The following is a 13,947-nucleotide window of genomic DNA, read 5'->3' on the forward strand; positions in this document are numbered from 1 at the left end:
GTGCCCTGGCTCCCTGCGCTCTGATAATGTGAACGAACTGGAGAGGAGAACGGAGCGCACGCGAGCGCGGACAGCGGAGAGGCGCGGAGGGAGAGAAAATCCGGGCCGGGCGAGAAGGAAGAGCGGGGAGCGCACACCCGGCGGGGGCCGAGGCTCGAGGGGCGGCGCCGAGAGGCGCGGGGCGCGGCGGCGGCGACGCGGAGGGCGCGGGGCGGAGGCGCGGGCCGAGCGGGGAGGGCGGGCCGAGAGGGAGGAGCCCCGGTCGCCGCCGCCCGCCCGCCCGCCCGGCGGCCCGCGCAGCCCGCACTCGCCGCCGCGCCTCGGAGTTTGAGCCCCGGCGCGGCGCCGCCCCCCGGCCCTCGGCCCCCCAGCCCCGGCGCCCCCGGAACGGCGCGCGGAGCGAGGAGGGCGGGCGGGCGGCCGGCGGGCGGCGGAGCATGAGGCGCCCACCATGGTGCGATGCGACCGCGGGCTGCAGATGCTGCTGACCACGGCCGGAGCCTTCGCCGCCTTCGCGCTCATGGCCATCGCCATCGGCACCGACTACTGGCTGTACTCCAGCGCGTACATCTGCAACGGCACCAACCTGACCATGGACGACGGGCCCCCGCCCCGCCGCACCCGCGGCGACCTCACCCACTCGGGGCTGTGGCGGGTGTGCTGCATCGAAGGTACGGCCGGCCCCGGCACCCCCTCGCCACGCGCGCGCGCGCCCAGGCGCACGCACACACACACACCACACACACGCACACGCACACGCACACACCCTGCTCGGGGAGCCGGCCGGGAAGGGGTGGGCGCGGCCCTGGCTCCGCGCGAGACACAAAGGAGCCGGAGCGAGCGGGCGGGTCCCCTCGCGGCCAGCTGTGCAGCACCTCGTGGTCCCCCCCGATAGGGACGCCCCCCGCCCCCAACACACCGGCCCTACAAACTCTCCGCTGGCACACGCACACCCCCTCTCACACAGACACAATGAAACACACCGAAACTCACGCGCGCGCGCGCAGCCCGAGACCGGAGCGATCCCGAGGGGCCGCGCCAGCGCCCCCGGGGGAGGCGGAGGCTGGCGAGGGGGCGGAAGGAAGCTAGAGTTGGGGGGAGCGGACGGCCGAGGAGGGAGGGAGCTGGGGGAGAGGTTGCTTGGCAACCGGTGTCTGCGCGATTGCTATGGGAACTGGCCATCCTGGGGCGGGGCCGGCCGGGGGCGGGGAGCGCCGGGGCCGCTCCGCGCTCGCTCGAGGCCTGGCCGAGGGGTGGGAGGGGGACTGGGCTCCGACCGGGTCTGGGGACCCGGGTCGCCCGAGCCTGACGCTTGCCGAGACCTTGCTCCGCCACGTACTCCTCCAGGGGCCACCGGCCCACTCCTCCCCGCTCGGTGGGGAGGGGAGGGGAGGGGAGCGTCACCAATTCTCCCCCCACCCCGACTAGGGCAGCGAGCCCGCCGCCGTCGTCCCAAGGCCGGGAATCTGCAGTAGAACTGGGGCGCGCAGGGGCGACCCGCGGACCGCGAACTGCCTGGGAGGGGCGTGGCCGCCCGGTCCCGGCAGGAGGGACGCGGCGCTGAGCCCTCCAGGTGCGCGGCCGGGTCCTGCAGTAGGTGTTGTACGGATGGAATGCCTCTGGGGGCCGGGACTGGGTGTCCCCGGACTGCGGGGACCGCTCCCTCCGGGGGAGGGACCCGGACTCCTCCAGTGGCGACGTGCGCCAGACTTCAGCGCCTCCCGCCCGCCCCGCTGCGGAATTTGGACTAACAGGTGGCTTTGTCCGGGCGGTCTGTTCCCCTCCAGGTTGTGCACGGGTTCGCCGCTTGGTCTTGGCTTTCAGACCGGAAAAGGGGTGGGGGACGTTGGTGGAGGCTTCCTCTCAAAAATCCTTGGACAGAGTTTCCTCCTCCTTTTTCTGTAACCTTTCCGCGTGTGTCAACTCCGCCTTCCGTGGTCGGGGAGGTTCTCCCGCACCCCCAGCCTTCCTTCCTGCAGTTCCAGCCCCTGCGAAGAGTTCGGCGGGGTGGCGTCTTCCTGGAGGTTGGTAGGCAGCTCTGGAAGAGATGGCCCTTCTTCTGGCCGTATTTGGGGTCGGGTGAAAGGAAGCTTTGTAAAGCAGGGTCGCCAGGTGAGGTGGCGCTTGCTCCCTTTCTCCCTCACCCTCATGATGCCTGTTCTCATCTGGAATCTTGCCCACCTCTGCCCCCCACTTTCTCTCCCAAACGAAGCTGCTTTGACCTTTGAATTTGGAGCTTATTGCCCGGACTGAGTGGAGTCTTCCAGGAGCGGGAATGTGCAATCAATAGTTTGGGAAACAGCCACACAAAGGACCGGCGGGCCCACCATCACAACCTCCTCTTTTCTTTTCAAAAACATCATTTTTGGTGTGCAGATGCTCAGATCAAGAACACCTACTCCTCTCATCTGGAGGATGTACCCATGTCACTGCCTGCCACGGCACCTGAGTTAGACACAGAACAAGGGTGGCTGGGCCCCCGTGTTCTACCTCGCAGGCCCCACTGGGTGCTGTATATGTGGTCCAGTAAGTGAAGCCCCTGTCATCACCCAAGCCCCCGCATGTGGGCCCCAGGCCTTCCAGGTTCCCGGTCGAAATTGGAACTCGCTCCTCCATGCCGGCGAGCCTGGCCTCTGCAGAGTGGCTCGAATGCCTCCTTTATTAATTTCTCATCCTAATTGGGATTGATGCCGCACTTAGCATCTTGCCAGCTGCCTTGAGCCGTTTGCACTCGATGCTCATCAAGAGAGCCCCAAGCTGATCTGGGCAGCAGGCTCTGCTGGCGGAGGGAGGGTGGGGAGCTGCCATCTGGGGACTTAACCCCAAGAACTGGGCTGCCTCTGTCATCCCCAAGGAGCTCAGGGGTTCTGGGGGCCAAACCAGGCCACTTCCAAGGGCCAGGACATTCTTGGACCAAGCCAGGGCTGAGAGAGCTGGCTCAGGATCCCTCGGGGTGCTCTAGAATCATCCTGGCAGTCCTTCAGCTGGGGTGGAAACTGCCAGCTTATCTCACAAAAGCACATCGCAGAGTCCGACGGCCGTCTGCCATCTATGACGTCTCCACCTGCCCGCGAGCATCCAGGCCGAGACCTGGACGACACATTAACCCCAGGCCACTCCCTGTGGACATGGTCACCTCAGTATTGGCTTCTGTGTGTACAATGCATTATTTCCACCTGCTCTCTAGCAAAGTACCCCAAAGCATTTCATGGGAAAAAGTGAAAAGCTCAAACCTCTAACCTGAAACTAAAGAAATACTGCAGCAGGCAGCTAATAAAACAACAGTTGTGGGCTTCCCTGGTGGCGCAGTGGTTGAGAGTCCGCCCGCCGTTGCAGGGGACGCGGGTTCGTGCCCCGGTCCGGGAAGATCCCACATGCCGCGGAGTGACTGGGCCCGTGAGCCATGGCCGCTGAGCCTGCGCGTCCGGAGCCTGTGCTCCATGACGGGAGAGGCCACAGCAGTGAGAGGCCCGCGTACCGCAAAAAAACCCAAACCAAACCAAACCAAAAAAACCCCACCAGTTGTGACAGTGGGACTCTGAAGTGTTTGCTGGCATCTCACAAACAGCAGATTCAGTTCCCTGGCTGTTTCACAGGAATGATGTTGTGAGGTCAGGAGAGCCGCCCTCTGTGTACCTAAGGTGTCCGTGCAGGCTGGCAGGGCTGTGGGCAGAAGCCTGCTGCTCCCAAACTCACCACGGCTGACATCACCCTTTTCCGCCCCCAAAGCCGGGTCTCCCTGCTGCCCCTCTATAGGACAAGTGTCAAAATCCTCCAGCGCACAGAGCCTTGTGCACGTTACCGCACGGCACGCTCATAACAGCCCTGAGAGGGTGCCCTCTTCACCTCCACCTGCAGCGTGGGGAACAGAGGCTCAGAGAGGGCAAGGCACTTGCCCAGAGGCACCCAGGTAGGTGGCTGCAGGGCCAGCGTCGAGCCTTTGTCTCACTACAGAGCTCTGCCCACCGTGCTGTCCTGCCCTTTCCCAAACATCTTCTGGGTTCCCATTAAAAACAGAACCAAGTACTTGCCTATCCAGTGGAGGAGCCCAGCTCTGAGGCTGGCTTGCGGCAGCGTGAAGGCATTTGGAAGTGAGAATGTACAACTGATACACAAATTGCATAACACACACTCTCTTCTCGCTTCTCTTTGTTTCTGTCTTTGTCTCTGTGTGTCTGTCTCTGTCTCTGTGTGTCTGTCTCTGTCTGTCTGTCTGTCTCTCTTTTCCTACCATGTTCTGGACTAGCCTGTTCCCACCACAAACAGCCATCTGCTCCCTCCGTCTCCTGGAACCCCACCTCCTTCTTTCTTTGCATCTTTGGTGACATTCAGCCCAAGGCTGGGGACACAGGAAAGGAGTAACAAATCTTTGTGGACTTCTCCACCAAAGCTACCACCCACCAACATTTGTTCAGTCTCTTAACGCATTCTGGAATCAGGCAAGGTGTAGAAGGTAAACAGGCATTCCGGAGCATGCACTGTGTGCCAGGGACCGGAGACCTCGTGTAGACACGGGAAGGGAAGGGGAGACTCTGGGCCCCGAGGGCAGCAGCTTATGCGGCAAAGCCCCTGTGCCCACTGGGAGCTCGAGACATTCACAGGGGCTGCCAGACACCAGGGTCCCCGAGCGAGCCAGTCACTGTGCTGTCATTGTGCTCTGGGCCCACAATACAGGGTCCTGGCAAAGTTCAGCCTCAGCAGCACCACCCGCCCAGGTCCCCCATAGGCGGAGCTGCCGTCAGCACACTCGCAGCTCGGTCAGAGCCTTGAGATGGCAGTCTCAGTGCCAGGGGTGGCCCCGGGCCTGCTGCTTTGTGTCAGCTCTGTCCTGGGCACCTACTGGGGAGCGGGTAGGGAGACCCTGGCCCCTGCGAGTGAGAGGCTCCTTTGCCCCATCATGCTCACTCCCACTACCCCCACCCCCACCCCGCGGGCAGCATCTCTCACCAATGAGTGTACCCAAACTTCATTCACACCACGGCCCCCAGAGGAAGAGAAGGTACTTGCACTGCACCCCAGCGGCGGGGGAGGAGAGGACAGCCATCGGTGACTACCCCGGGGCACCAGCCACCCCAGGCCCTGCCCAGCTCCTGGGGGGCATGCTTTTCTGGCACATCTTGAACCCTCTCATGGCCGGTCAGCTGGGAAGCTCTGCCTTACCCCACACTCCGGACACAGGCCTGTTCAGGGAGGTTTGGATCTGAATTCCATCCTTTCCCCTCCTGCCCCAGGCCAGGCACTGGGCTGGGCGCTCTTCCTGTCTTTCATTTTCTCTTGCAGTAACTCACAGGCAGCCTGTCCAGTCAGGCCCAGGGGGGTGCGAGCAGAGAGCAGGCTCCCTTCCCGCAGCACCTAGCCAATCAGCTGGTCCCCTCGTCCGCAGGCCCTCCTTTGCCCTCCAGCGTTGGTCATAACAGCCATCACATCAACCTCGTGCAGGACTTAACATTAGTTCGTATAATTGCCAGCAACTCTGCAAGGTAAATCTTAATTCTCTGCCTTTTTTGTTTTGTTTTGTTTTATTTTTTTTGGTACGCGGGCCTCTCACTGTTGTGGCCTCTCCCGTTGCAGAGCCCAGGCTCCGGACGCGCAGGCTCAGCGGCCATGGCTCACGGGCTTAGCCGCTCCACGGCATGTGGGATCCTCCCAGACCTGGGGCACGAACCCGTGTCCCCTGCATTGGCAGGCGGACTCTCAACCACTGCGCCACCAGGGAAGCCCAATTCTCTGCCTTTTATAGGTGGAGAAAATGAGGCTTAAGATAGCCACGGCTCCTGGGTATCAGGGATACCTGCTGCTGTCTGGATCACGGTTGAGGCTGAGCAGATAAGCCCAGCTTTCCCCCAGCCAGGGGATGCCCTTTGAACCACACAGATTTGGGAAGGGACAGGTAAGGGGGCTACCTTAGTCAGCTCGGCTGCCATAACAAAATGTGATAGGCTCAATGGCTTAAACCACAGACATTATTTCTTACAGTTCTGGAGGCTGGAAGTCCAAGATCAAGGTGCTGGGCAATTCGGTTGCTGGTGAGAGCTGCTTCCTGGCAAACGGCCACCTTATCCCTGTGTCCTCATGTGACGGAGAGAGCTCTCTGTTCTCTCCTTGTAAGGGCACTAATCCCATCGTGAGGACCCCACCCTCATGACCTCATCTCTCTAGTCACCTCCCAAAGCCCCACCTCTGAATACGTCGGGGGTTAGAGCTTCAACATATGGATTTGGGGAGGACGCAAGCGTTCAGTCTGTGACAGGGCTGCTCGTCCGTCTGTCCCTGCTCTGTAGCTGGTGCCCAGTCCCTCATCATTCAGGAAGGGGCCCTGGCAGTCCCTTCTCATGTCTACCTTCCCTTAATGTCCTGCTCTGTCTCTTCACCCTCTGTTCTTCACTCTTTTCTCTTTTCTGACAAGAAAAACCCAGCTGGAGCCAGCTGACTTAGTGAAGAGAAGCTGGGGATCTTGGTGGACCCCAGCCGGACTTAATGGTCTCGCAGCAGAGCCGGCTTTGGAGGAGCCCCGTGTCAGGGGCTTCAGAAAGGCTCAGTAGGAAACCAGCAGATCTTTAAAATAAATCTCCTGGTGTCAGTCTGTTCAGACGACCAAGACTCTGGGGATATCTAGGATGTAGTAACAGATGCAGAGTAGGAAGGGGCCTCAGGTCATGAGATCCAGGGTGTCAGAGAGCCTGGTGGGCCTCTGTCTCCTCATCTGAAAGTGGGGCCTGGCTGATCTGGAACATTCCTCCCACCTTTGTCTTTCAGCCACACAAGCCCCAGAGAACCCTGCCCACAGCCTCGAGGTAGAACCAGGTTCAGTGTGGCCTTGATGTGGCCCACAGGAAGCCGGGTTCTACAGGTGGAAGAGCCTTTGAGATTAGTTCAGTGACTCTCAACCTTATTTCTGCTAAGACACACATGTAAAGGATATGTCACCTGCCTGCTGGGCATGCCTCATCCATCCATCCATCCATCCATCCATCCATCCCTTCATTTATTCATGCTCACGGAGCACTGCTCTGTGTCAGACGTGTGGGGCTCTGAGTCACAGGGGTGGGCAGGACGGACGTGGCCCCTGATCTCTTGGAGCCGAAGTTCTAATGGGGTAGCTGACGCTTCCAGGTACTGATGAGTGTTTTGGCGGAAACAGAGCCGGGTCGGGGGGCGCCGGGAGAGGCTGGGGAGGGTGGCCATTGGTCAGAGGCCATGAAGGAGGTGTCAGAGAAGGACCGGAGGGAGCGCTTCCAGGAAGAGGAAGAGGTAGACGAGGCCCCGAGGCAGGAAAGAACCTGGTGCGGGTGGCGGAGCTCGGGGTGGGGGTGGGGGTGGGGGGCGGGGGGGCGGGGCTCCATCCCTGCGGAGGGGCTGGGAGAGGCTTCGAGGTCAGGGTCAGCACCCTGCTTTATCTGCTTTTTATGACAAGGGATCTGTGCTTGGGGAGGGGAGGGGATGGCGTTGGGATCTGATTTACGTTTTCAGAAAGTCCGCTGGCTACCTTTGGAGAACGGAGATTCGAGGAGGCAGGGAGGCCGCCAGGAGGCCAGTGTGGGCGTTGCTGCAGGTGCCCGGACTGGAAGCCTGGGGCCAAGTGGCAGCAGCAGAGATGGGGGGACGTGGGGGGAAGGCTGGGTCGGGGGCAGGGATCGAGCATAACTGCCTGGACCGGGGGCTTGGTAGCTGGTGAGACAGCCGTGCTCTGTCCACATGGGGAAGACGGAAGAAGGAGCGGGGTTGGGAGAGGATATAAGTGTGAGCCCGTGGGGGTCCCAGGTTTTCACACAACTGCCCAGCCTCCCACAGCCAAAAGCGTGCTGGAAAGTTCCATAGAGCACAGCTCAGGGGAGCCACGGTAGCTCGTACCTGTCCAGGTGTTGTGGGTTCACCACCGCTGCCCTCACGGCAGGGCGGGATTTCTCACCCTCGGTACCTTGGAAAGTTGGAACGGGATCCTTTTTTCTGTGGGGCTGCCCTGTGTGTTGTAGAAGGTTAGCAGCGTCTCTGGCCTCTACCCACTAGAATCCAGCTACAGCCCCGCCTCACCAAGCTGTGACAACCACAGACATCTCCAGACTTTGCCAAAAGTCTCCTGGATGGTGGAGGGGGCCCAGGCAAGATTGCCCCCCATGGAGAACCGCTGCTCTAAGGGAAGTACCATTTAGGTTGAGGGCAAGGGCTGATCTGATTCCCGTCAACTAAAAGGAACTCCACTTGTTTCTCGTTCCTTCGAGAAAACACACGGAACCTCAGGGGGAAGGGGGTGTTGGGGAGCATCTCTATTAAGGGGATGACCAGGCATCTGCTTTAGGCGACCGCAGATGTAACTGGTACCCGGCTCCATTCCCTTCTTAAGAGTTGTGAATTGCAAGTGACCCAGCTCACCCTGCCTGTGATGCCCCAGCAGGTGTCCACACGGGTGGGCACTACAGATGTGGCTGGATCCTCCCACTCTGCAAGCAAAGGAAACCAAGGTTGGAGAGGCAGAGGGACTTACTCAAGGTCACACAGCTTGTTAGTGACAGAGCCGGGAGCAGAAGGAGGTTTGGGGCTGCCTGCTTAGGGCTCTGCCCACCCAGCCTCCCTGAGGGCCGGCACCTGGGTGAAGACCAGGCAACTAGGAACCACCGTAGCACGAGGTGAGCAGCAAGAAATACAGAAGGACGAAGGGACTCCCTCCCCCTGGGCCTTTCTCTGCCGTCCTTGCCCCATGGCAAGGGCTCCCTGAGCATCGGGACGGGGCTGGGGTCCAGACAGCCCTCCAAATGAAGCTCCAGGGTCTTTGCAAAGCAGACGGTACCTCGCCTCAGAGACCCACGGCTTCCAGCTGGCCGGAGGATGCGGGGTGTGACCTCACACTTAGCCATGCCTGGCCTTGGCATCAGGCCTCCTCCTCCGCCCCTCCCCCTTCCCTGGAGCCAGGATGGAGGCAGGGGAGCTGCCCTGTTGGGATGCTGGAACCAGAGATGTGCTTGGGTCAGAAGAGCCCTCCGACTGTTTCTGCTCCCCAAAACATCAGGAACTCTCCATCACCCCCATGTCTACCCACCCCAAACTTCTATCTGTCCTTCAAGTCAGTGTCCTCCGTAAAGTTGACCCCAACTCTTTCTTCGGGCTCCTTGAGCATTCTGTCCCCCAGCTGCAAAGGGCCTAACTGCCCACGGGCTTGAAAGGGCTTTGGATTCTAACTGGAGCCGCTCTCGCCCCTCCCCCACTCGTCACTCCCCTCCCCCACCTCCGCGATTGCAGACCTAAAGCAAGGTCCCCACTGTCACAGCACCCAACCCTCTGTGCCTCGTACCTCACCAAGCCCACGGGGACAGAGGTGCCCAGCAAGTGCCGTTTATGTGTCTTCCCCCCACCCCGCTACAACCCCTTGCCCCGCCATTGCCCCATTTACAAAAGAGAGTGCTCAGAGGCCCAGGGGAGTTTCTGGACTCAAGCCCAGCTCCAGAGCCTGGAAGGAAAACAAATTATTAAAAATTGTTAGCCTCCCTAGCTCACCCGCCATCAGCCTGTCACCTCCTGGCCCTGGGGAGACAGACAGGGGCTGTGCGCTTGTCTCAGCTCACTTTTTCCAACCTCTGTTAGTCCACATGGAAGTGGCAGTGTCAGGTGGCTGGCACTGAAGCCACATGGACCTGGGTTTGAGTTCAGGCTCTGCCATTAGTCAGCTGTGTGTCTCAGATAAATTAGCTAACCTCTCTGAACTGCGGTTCCTTCACTGTAAAATAGAGGCATCACTGAATCAACCCCTGGGATTGTTGTAAAGGTTTTATGAGAAAATGCGTGCAAAATAGCCCCCAGGGCGCCTGGCATCTTGTAAATATTCAAGGTGTGATTGCCTTCCCCTTATTTCCATATTTCCTGAAACTTGGAAGTTTTCCCAGAAAAAATAAGTCACCCCACCTTTGCAGCTGAGCTGAGTGGAGCCCCAGGTCAGCTCACTGGCCTCCAGGGTCTGGGAATGGAGGAAGCTGAGTGTCCCCGGGGATGTTCAGGCCACTGTAGAACATGGTGTTCTTTCATCACCTCTCAGAGGCAAAACCACGCTGAATGGCTTCTGCGAGCCGTAAAATCAGAACCAGAGGGCTCTCAATTAAGAGTCGAAGGGTCTAGCACCAAGGCAGTGCCCAGAGCGCTTCCCCCCATCCCACTTCCTGGCAGGCACCAGGGCTACAGCTGTGACCTCCAGTGTTGCGGGATCAGGGTTGTGATAAAGGAGGAGAGGGTGCCGGGTGTGGAAACCCTGGGGCAGGAGTCAGGAGACCTGTGCCTGGTTCTGGTTCTGTGACTAACATCCAGACAGTCTTCTGGGTATCCCTTAACCTCCTAGAGCCTTTGATTGCTTGGCTGTCAAATGGGCAAATGACACCTGTCTTTCCCTTCATCCGTCTCTCATCCCTCCCTCCATCCTCCCTCCTCTCTACCTCTGTCTCCCTCTTTCCCCCTCTTCCCTCCATCCTCCTGTGCCCTCCCAGGGTTGTGCGAATACCCAATGAGAGGGTACTTGGGAAAGTGCTGTGAAAAGCACGGTGGCTGTGCTGCCACAGAGGCGCTGCAGAGGGTACAGGATTTCGGGCTCATTTTCTTGGAAACGCTTGGCTTGGCCTCTTTTCACCCTGACACCTCAGCGAGGACCCGCATGCTGGTGGCAGCCTCACCCGTCGGATGCACTGCTGCTGGCTTGTTCTCACCTCCAGAGAATCAGCCGGTCCCCTCTCCCCCCCACTTGATCATTCGTGCTCAGGACACACTGATGACCTGCTTTGTGCTCATCCCAGAGCTGGCCACCGCAGAGATGAGAAAAAACGCCTTTCCTGCGACATCCCCTTGGGATTCCTTACAGACCGCCCAGACCCACCCACAGCTTTCCCTCCACCTGGCTCCCAGGCGCTGTCATGTCTTGCCTGGATGCCCCAAGGAGTGTCCTGACCCGTCTTCCCGCCCCTCCCTCCCGCCCACCCCCATGCTAGCCCTTCTTCACACACAGCCAGAAAGAGCTTGGAAAAATGGAAATCAGATCACGTCATTCCCTAGCTCGATGGCCATCAATGGGGCCACATCCCACTTGGGATAAAGTCAGGCTCCTTCCCTGATCTGCGAAGCTCCACAGATCTAGCCCCACACACCTCTGACACCTCCCACCGGGGGCTTCACTGTACAGAAGAGTCAGGTCAGGTGATCTCTGAATTAAGTCTGCGTGATGGTTAATGGGACAGGGGCTGGGTGTGTGGCAGGGGAGTCAACGAGATCTGCGTTTGAATCCTGCTCCGCCCTGTGTTAGCTCTGTGACCTTGGGCAGATTCCTTGGCTTCTCTGAGCCTCTGTTTTCTCATCTGTACAACGGAGATACAGCGGTAGACACCCCCAGCCGATGGAGCCACTCCCCAAGACACAACCAAAGAGGAGTGCCCTGAAGTGGGGGAACAGGAGACTCCTCGGCTTCAGATGGGCTGAGCGCACAAGGCTGAGGGCCCCCCCTCTGCAGGGTGGAGGCGGGGCTGGCCTGGACACAGGGACATGGCAGTCACCTGCTTGATGGATGGAAACAGCTCCCCTTGTGATGAGATGTCAGGCTGTGACTGTTGACCCCAGTGTCTCGGTTCCCTGATGGGACCAATGGCACTGGGGCATTTGTATTGTCTGAACCAAAGTTCTAGACAAAAGAGCAGAGGACAGATTCTCTCATGTTGTTGTATATGATGTAGGAAGTGTTACTGAGATCCTGAAATGTTGGCATTCTTAGATTTGGTGAGGAGATGGTGGAGTGGAAGGGAGAACGATCCAGAAAATTTTAAATCAAGACTGCCCTAGAAAAACCCAAACCCTAGGACAGGAATAAAGACGCAGACGTAGAGAATGGACTTGAGGACACAAGGAGGGGGAAGGGTAAGCTGGGACGAAGTGAGAGAGTGGCATGGACATACATACACTACCAAATGTAAACTAGGTAGCTACTGGGAAGCAGGTGCATAGCACAGGGAGATCAGCTCGGTGCTTTGTGACCACCTAGAGGGGTGGGATAGGGAGGGTGGGAGGGAGACGCAAGAGGGAGGAGATATGGGGATATATGTATACGAATAGCTGATTCACTTTGTTATACAGCAGAAACTAACACAACATGGTAAAGCAATTATACTCCAATAAAGATGTTAAAAAACAAACAAAAAAACCCAGACCCTAATAATGGGTCACGTGCAAAGGATATAGAATGATTGGTGTCACCAGGGCTGTATTCGTGCACCTTTGCGTCATTTCACGCTCTGCTGTCGCCATCTTGAAATTCTTAATGATTTTTGAACGAGAGGACCCCCATTTTCATTTTGCACTGGACCCCCCCAGAATTCCATAGCCAGGCCTGGGTGTCCTGTTCTGTCCCGAGAGGAGAGAAGGCTTTGATTGGAGGAAGGGTGGGCCGGGGAAGCTGGGACTGGAGGGGGTGATGCTGGAGGGTCCTGGGTTTGCACAGAAGTTGGCGGCTGGGGTGGGGGGCAGGGGGGTGTTACTGGAACCACCTCTCTCTTGTTTCCTCCAAGGGCCCCCGCAAACAGTACGCAGGGCCGGGGCTGCCTTGGAGATTGGAGAGCACCTTGTTAGCATTTATGGGGCACCTGCTGAGTGCCTGGCTTCGTGCTGGACACTGTGGGTACAGAAAGGCCTTGGGGAGCTTACTGTCGGGTGCTGGGGAAGCCCCGGGAGAAGAGGCGGCAAAGTGAGGACAGAGCCTCAGAACACATCCGGATGTCAGGGCCTGCTCCCAGGGGTTCCGCTAAGGCCTGTCTCTTAGGGTCGTCCGGAGGATCAAGTGGAAAACACTCACGGCGCTCTGCGTACGCCTGCTTCGCCATAGGCGCGAAATACACAGCAGCGCTTATGAGTGGCATCTTGGAGGACGTCTGGTGGACGTGGGGCGGAGGGCCCGGAGCCCGGGTGCGTCGGGCTTTGAGTCCAGGCTCTACCTCCCAATGGCCTTCCTACCAGCTGTTGCACCGTCTCTGAGCCTCAGTTGCTTTCTCGGCAAAACGGGTACGTTAGCAACACCTCCCGTGCAGATTTGCTTGCGGGGGTGGGGGTGGGGCCGAGGTGAGCTGTTGGTGCTGGGCCTGGGGCTGGAACACATGCCTGACGCCCCAGAGGCTGCCCTGCGCCTGGGGCTACGGGAGGGCCCACCGTGAGGGTGGGTCTCGAGGACCACACCGCGAGTTGGGAGGGGAATGGGACTCCCCGAGGACATCTCAGGACACCCAGGCTTCCTTCCAGGGGCCGGACAGTCCAGCCAAGGCCGTGTCACCAGCTCGTCTGGCCGCGCAGTGGGGGGAGGGTGCCCCAGGCTTGCTTCCGCCGCTGATAACAAGCGCACATTGACGCTGGCTCCCGGGGGCCAGCGTGCCGTTCCCGGCTCGCATCTGAGCCCTCGCCCGAGACATTTGCTCGCTTCAGCAGTTTGGCATATCGTACAAAGGGGCTCTGATTTCCCCTGATGTCCAACTCCTCTTGCATGAAAAATAGCTTTTGTTATCTTTCTGCCCACGGATTCCTGCGTGCGAGTCGAGGCCAGACGCCTGGGGGGTGGAGAGGCCGCACCGGCTTAACCATTGGGAGGGGCTTCCTTCTCCCGCCTCGGCCGCCCCTGTGGCCCTTGGCCGCGGTCCTGGCGATCCGGCTCTCGGGGCGCTGTCTGCGGGCCCCTGGCCTGTCCCCCACCTTTACGCTGGTCAGCCCCTCTTCCCACGCAGTGGCTGTTTGTGATGTGTCCCCAGGGTCCTTGTTTGGGTCGCCTCCTTCCCCACTGCCCCCACCATCGCCCCCTCCTCCGAAACCCAGATCCTTTGTTCCCGCCCATCCCCCAGTTCTCCCCGCCCCGCCTTCTGTTTCTTTCTTTCTAACTTGCGTTTCTGATGATTTCTTCCCTTTTCCTTTCTAGTCTGCCATATTTAAAGCACAGAAGCCTTCTCTTCC

The 13,947-nt window shown here is 59.4% G+C and overlaps 1 protein-coding gene across 1 annotated transcript in view; it reads left to right on the forward strand.

The window, feature by feature from the left end:
- Window positions 1-451: 451 nt before the first annotated feature.
- The window catches only part of CACNG4 (calcium voltage-gated channel auxiliary subunit gamma 4), a gene marked incomplete at both ends in the record, with an annotated part of 55,630 nt that continues 42,134 nt past the window's right edge, over window positions 452-13,947 (forward strand). Inside the window, one exon of the mRNA XM_082604603.1 lies at window positions 452-671. Coding sequence (XP_082460729.1) covers window positions 452-671 — 220 coding nt within the window. The remainder of the gene's footprint in view (window positions 672-13,947) is intronic.

Source organism: Mesoplodon mirus, assembly GCF_964341445.2.
Source record: "Mesoplodon mirus genome assembly, chromosome: 18".
NCBI classification, from domain to species: Eukaryota; Metazoa; Chordata; class Mammalia; order Artiodactyla; family Ziphiidae; genus Mesoplodon; species Mesoplodon mirus.